This window comes from Anomaloglossus baeobatrachus, chromosome 3, assembly GCF_048569485.1.
Source record: "Anomaloglossus baeobatrachus isolate aAnoBae1 chromosome 3, aAnoBae1.hap1, whole genome shotgun sequence".
NCBI lineage: Eukaryota > Metazoa > Chordata > Amphibia > Anura > Aromobatidae > Anomaloglossus > Anomaloglossus baeobatrachus.
The window spans coordinates 249,112,779-249,119,640 of NC_134355.1; the positions used below are offsets into that span (position 1 = coordinate 249,112,779).

Consider the following 6,862-nt stretch of genomic DNA (forward strand, 5'->3'; position numbering starts at 1 on the left):
GCAGTTTGCTTATTAACCCGATGTGTACTCTGGCTACGAGTGCAGCTAAGCGGTGTGCGCTGGTAACCAAGGTAAATATCGGGTAACCAAGCGAAGCGCTGTGCTTGGTTACCCGATATTTACCTTAGTTACCAAGCGCAGCATCGCTTCCACGCGTCGCTGGGGGCTGGTCGCTGGTGAGATCTGCCTGATTGATAGCTCACCAGTGACCATGTAGCGACACACCAGCGATCCTGACCAGGTCATATCGTGGTCGGAATCGCTGGTACGTCGTTTAGTGAGACTGTACCCTTAATCATGGTAATCTAATCTCACTGTGCACAATACAGGGGAAGATAGGCCCTCCCAAGAAATCATAGTTTCTTACTATGCCTGCTCAGCCTGCAAATCCAGGTTTCCATTTGGCCAGGACACATCCCTGTGTCCCTCATGTCCTTATTCCATAGTACCTGCTGCCCAGGAGCCCCCTGCCAATAGACAAATTCAGAGTGGGTCCTCTTCTCCAGAGTGGACCTCAGCTCTTTCACAGTAGGTAGCTGACCTAACCAGAGAATCACAGACCCTGGTTACGGTTACGCAAAAGCCACCTACACAAAATACGAATCCCGGAACAATGATCTCCTCTCAGTGAATCAGGGTTACCAGATGTCTCCTTCCAACGTGGCAGATTGCGAATAGCTTCTAAGATAGAAATCCGTAACGCGTCACCCTCTATATCTCCCTCACCATCTCCTTAGAGGGTCCTTCAGCCTCAGTAGAAATGCATGCATTACAGGTATATGAGCCCAGTGTGGAATCTGACTCTGGTTCGGATTCTGATTCAGACCAGTCTTCAAAGAGGAGACCGTTTAGTTCAGGCCGTTAACCAAACCTTAAACGTTAGGGACTAATCCCCCTTAGGAAAACAGTCTATTTCTTTCTGAAAAATTTAAACGCACACCATCCCTCTTCTCATATCAAAAACAATTCCGAGAGGTAGTAGATAGAAAATGGGGACTATCTGACAGATGTTTCAAACGAAGAGTGCGCATGGACATCCCATATCCCTTTTGCCTCAGATGTTTTTAAAAAAGTGGGAGAAAAAATCGCCTTACGTTGACTCACCACTATCTCGCCTCTCCACTAGCAACATACTTCCGTTGTCAAACGGAGCTATCCTCAAAGATCCCACCAACGGACAAGTGGAATCTTTAGCTAAGTCCGCATTTGAGGCAGCACGCACAGTTCTAGGCCCAGCCTTTGCATCTGACTGGGTAACTATTTCCATTTGGTTGAAACATCTCCGTGATGGCATCACCAGAAGAACTTGCAGATCTTGTCAGTCAAATAGATAATGCAGGGAGATATCTTCTGTCAGCGTCCCTAAACATCGCTAGCTGTTCAGCAATAGCAGCGGCCAATATGGTAGCTAGCTGCAGTGTCCTATGGCTCAAAACATGGAACGCGGACACCACGCCTAAAAAGAGCCATCACCAGTCTACTCTTCTGATTATTCCGATTTCGCCTAAACCAGACTATCACAGAGTCCACAGAGTGGGATTCAAGAACATGCTTTTGCATACCAAGAAAAGAAGAAGCCTTCATTGAAAACAATTCCAGCCTGAGACTGTGACCGCGTCAGAACGGACAAGGATCGTTCAGACCCAAAAACAACAAGTTCAATATCGCATGACAAACAACAAAAAAGATATTTTAGAGTGTGCGGACGACTTCAACTCTTCAGGGAAATGTGGTGCTCAAAAGCAAACTACTCTTTGATTTAGGAAATAGTCTTTTCAGGTTACAAAGTAGAATTTAATGCGACACCACAACACTGTTTTGTGCTTTCACAACCTCCAAAAGCAAAACCTCTCGTACAAGGTTTCTATTCAGCCATCTCCACTCTCCAAGAAACAGGAGTAATTGTCTCGGTTCCATCAGAGGTTCAAGGTTTTTTATGTTTAATCTTTCTTTATTAAAGTAAACAAGAGAATTTATAGGAAGAAAAAAAAAAGATTAAAATACGTGATTACTTCATGTCAACTTACAGAGAAGAGTATAAGCCACATCCTAACGAACACCCTTCTCTTACTAACTATTTCAAGGTTTTTTTTATTCAAACCTGTTAGTTGTACCAAAGGCAGATGGAGCAGTATGCCCTATTCTGGATCTCAAAGTGGGAAGTCAATATGTCAAGGTACTCTATTGCAAGATGAACTCTCTTCATGTAGTGATATCATCTATGGACACTCAAGAATTCATGTGTTTAATAGAGATCCAAGATGCATGCCTACACATACCATCTACCACAGACATCAAAGGTCCTTGCACTTTGCTGTAGACCAGACACATTTAACATTTACTTCACTGCCCTTTGGTCTAGCAACTGTTCCCAGAGTCTTCACAAAAGTCATGGTAGCAACAATGGCCATCATAGTCATACCTATGTGGACGACATACTAATCAAGGGCCCACCTCATCAATCATGGCTTGAAAGTCTCAATATCACCACAGAAAACCTAGCTTGGCTAGGCTGAATAATCAACGGGGCAAAATCTTCCACGATTCCCAAACAGCGTCTCATATTTGAGCACGCTATTCGACACTGCACAAGCCAGAGTGTCCCTTACAGAACAGAAGAGGGAAGCATTACTACAGAATACTCGACTACTCATACAGTCCAGCTCAGTTCCTGTCTGAACTTGCATGAAAATATTTGGGAAGATGGTGGCTGCCTTCCAGACAGTTCAGTTCAGTCAATTTCCCAGTAGAGCCTTACAATTAACGCTTCTTTATCTGTGGAACAAGTCAACGTCGTCACTAAACTTATCATTACTCCTTCTAACACATGTTCATCAGTCTCTAATAGTCACCATTCATTCTACAGGTTTGTTCATTCCTTCCTGTTCACTGGCTAGTGATCATGCCAGCCTCACAGGTTGGAGGTCAGTTTTTCAAAACCTCACCGTTCAATGTTTTTAGGAGATTTACGAAATCTCGCTCTCGATCAACATACAAGAGATTCAAGCTATCTAAATAACATTCCTTCATTGGCAGTCGCTACTATCAAGCCGACCAATCTGCATACTGTCGGACAACGCCACAGCTGTAGTGTACATAAATCACTAAACACACTCGACCTAGTCAGAACAATACACACATATCTTAACAGAACCAAGGACTTTAAACAATCTGACTCCTTTTTCATCGTTCCTAATGGACATCGCTAGGTCCTAGCCTCCTCAAGATCCACATTAGCTAGATAAGATGCTTTCTATCATTCTAGAGTCATACCGACTAAAAGAAAAGACACCCCCTTCAGGATTAAAGGCTCATTCCACATGAGCAGTGGGAACCATCCTGGGCAGAATGTCATCAGGCTTCCTCCTTACAAGTTTGCAAAACGGCTACCTGGTCCTATCTTCACATCTTTCCAAGTTCTACAAAGTAAACACCTACTCCTCAGCTGATGCAAGCTTAGGCAGGACGGTTTTATGGATGATGCTTAACTTATATCGATAACCTACTTATCACACTAAGGGACTGCTTTGGAACGTCACATGATTTCCTGTGTCCCCTTATGAAGCGGAAGCGAAAATAAGATATTGGGTATTCACTGTAAAATCTTTCTCTGAGTCTTCATTGGGGGACACAGCACCCGTGTGTGTGTGCGTGTGTGTGTTTGCACATATTAGTGTGTGTGTGTGAATATAAAATATATACACATATACACATATATATATATATATATATATATATATATATATATATATATATACATATATACATATATATACATATATATACATATATACATATATATACATATATATACATATATATATATATATATATATATATATATATATATATATATATATATATATATATATATATACATATATATATATATATATATATATACACGAGGGGCGATCCAAAAGTAATGATGATTGGTTATTTCTATTGCATACAGAAATTAAAATAAAATGTTTTCTTCTCTCTTAGGTACCCACTAGTCCAGGAAAAAAAAATCACTTAAATAGGCCACGATTCCCGGGAGCTACATTCATTTGAATATGAACTGCCGAGGAGTGAACATCAAAATGGGAAAAAAACGAGATCAGAGCTGTCATCAAATACCTCTGCTTGGAAAAAATGACTACCAAAGACATACACAGCGACTTGGTGGAAACATTGGGGGACTCTTCTCCTCCATATTCCACAGTTGCACTCTGGGCCAATGAATTTAAGCTGCGAAGAACATCGACGGAAGATGAACATCGTGAAGGATGCCCATTCAAGTCCCTCAATGAAGAAAACGTGAAAAAAGTTGAAGTATTGGCAGATCGAAGAGTGACTATCAGGCATGTAGCTGAGGTCACAGGGATCTCATATGGCAGTATTCAAAGAATCCTTGCAAAAGAATTGCATATGAGAAAGGTCTCCGCGCGTTGGGTGACAAACATGTTAACCGACGAGCAAAAGAAGAAATGAGTTGACATTTTAATTGCAAATCTCAAAAAGTTCCAAGCAGACAAGGAGAATTTTTTGTCACGTTTTTTGACCATGGACGAGACCTGGATCCACCACTTTGATCCCGAAACGAAACAACAATCGATGACCTGGAAACGAGCCCACAAACCGACGCCGAAGAAATTCAAAGTGTCAAGCTCAGCAGGGAAGGTTATGGCGTCCGTTTTTTGGGATGCTGAAGGAATTATTATGGTGGACTATTTGGAGAAGGGAGCCACTATTACGGACTCCTACTACGCAGAACAAATAAGAAGATTGCGGGAGGCTATCAAGTCGAAAAGGCGCGGCAAACTGCGGGCTGGAGTGCTGTTTCACCAAGATAACGCGCCGGCTCACAAAGCTGCAGTTGCCATGGCAACCATTCAAGAAGCGGGCTTTGAGCTGGTGGAACACCCCCCCCCCCCCCTCCCCCTATTCGCCAGATCTAGCCCCCAGTGACTTCTTTCTCTTTCCTCGCCTTAAGCAACACCTCCGGGGCAAGAAATTTGACGACAATAGCGATGTGATAACCGCTGTTGGGGATTTTTTTGAGGGTCAAGATCAAGATTTTTTTTTTGAACGGAATTCTAAGTTTAAAAAAGAGATGGACTAAATGTATAGCCTTGTTAGGAAACTATGTAGAAAAATATATATATATATTTTTTTTTTAATATATTCATTGTGTTTATTATTGATTATCACTACTTTTGGATCGCCCCTCGTGTGTGTGTGTGTGTATATATATATATGTATATATATATATATATATATATATATGTATATGTATGTATATATATATATATACTATATATATATATATATATATATATATATATATATATATATATATATATATATATATATATATATAATATAATATAATATAATATAATATAATATAATATAATATAATATAATATAATATAATATAATATAATATAATATAATATAATATATATATATATATATATATATATATATATATATATATATATATATATATATATATATATATATATATATATTCTACTGCTTTGTCACTAACTGAATAACTTCCTGCTACTAGGTGGGTATATCCTGCGGAGGAGGTGTTGAGGAGTTAACTTTTATTTTATGCCTAGTGTCACCTCAAAGTGGCAGCAGCATATACCAAATGAAGACTGCGAGAAAGATTTTATGGTGAGTACCCAAAATCGTTTTACCAGCTACGTGTTTATCGGTTTTTGTACTATGAAAAAAAAAAACTTATGGAGATTTCCGAAACTTCAACTAGTAGTAGTCAATGAAAAATATGCATTACATGGATGCAAAACAGATAGCATTCATGTACTGTCCTAAAACTCATACGTATGAATGGGGTTTAAACTTGCCTTTCAGCAAAATGCTAAAATAGCAAATGTTCTGCTCAGCTGTTACATTTATGTAACTGGGAAAATAGTTTGATACGATACTTAACTGTCTTAGCAGCAAATATGAGCTGGTAATTGATGACGATGTAGAAGACACCAGCAGTGATCAGCGACATCCTTCTAAGCACAAAAAAGAAAAGAAACGATATTACTCAGATGAGGAAGATGACAAGAGGATGAAAAAATCAAAGGTATTACTGCATGTATTCTAATTGCATCCTGAAACTCCATCCAATGGGCAAGAAACTATTACAAAGCCAAAATGATATTAAAAGGAAATAACAGGGAGCTCCATAGTGCAGCATCTCTGGTTAAGGCCTCTTTCACGCCTCCATTTTTTGCCAGCAGTCACAATCTGTTTTGTGACTGATGCGACAGATCCGTCGCAGATTGTAGTACAGCTGATGCGACTGATCCTGTAAAAAAAAAAAAAAAAAAACGGATCCGTCGTACCACTTTTTTTTCTTCAAGTCAAAGGTTATTTGCTACTAAAAACCTATATGAGAGAGCGAGAGAGAGATTTTTTTTCTGGCCAGAAATGAATTATCACCTCACCTGAGCATGCTCGGTTGAAAAAAATGGATCTATCACCGGAATCCGTCCTTTGACGGATTGCGACGGATCTTGCATCCATAGACTTCCAGTATAACAAACGACGGACATCGACGGATCCGTCGCTGTCCGGCTTGTTCGACATCGACAAAAAATGTTCATGTGGACGTTGGCTCCGTCGGCCGGACAATCATTTTTCAACGGATCTGTCGCATAACTGATGAAATGTGAGGCAATCTGTCGCTAATACAAGTCAATGAGAAAAAAACTGATCCAGCGCTGGATCCGATTCTTTCATAAAATGACGGATTGCGACTGATGGCAAAAAACTGATGTGTGAAAGAGGCCTAAGGCAAAAATAGGTTCTTAAAGGAGACCTAAAAAATTCTGGTTTTATTAAAAATAAC

At 39.8% G+C, this 6,862-nt stretch overlaps 1 protein-coding gene across 2 annotated transcripts in view; it reads left to right on the forward strand.

Annotated features, from left to right (window-relative positions):
- PPIL4 (peptidylprolyl isomerase like 4) overlaps positions 1-6,862 on the forward strand; it is a 159,921-nt gene that overhangs the window by 138,901 nt on the left and 14,158 nt on the right. Inside the window, exon 12 of one of the 2 annotated variants that reach the window (XM_075338233.1) lies at positions 5,959-6,094. In XM_075338233.1, coding sequence (XP_075194348.1) covers positions 5,959-6,094 — 136 coding nt within the window. The remainder of the gene's footprint in view (positions 1-5,958; positions 6,095-6,862) is intronic. The other variant, XM_075338234.1, reaches the window with a different exon arrangement.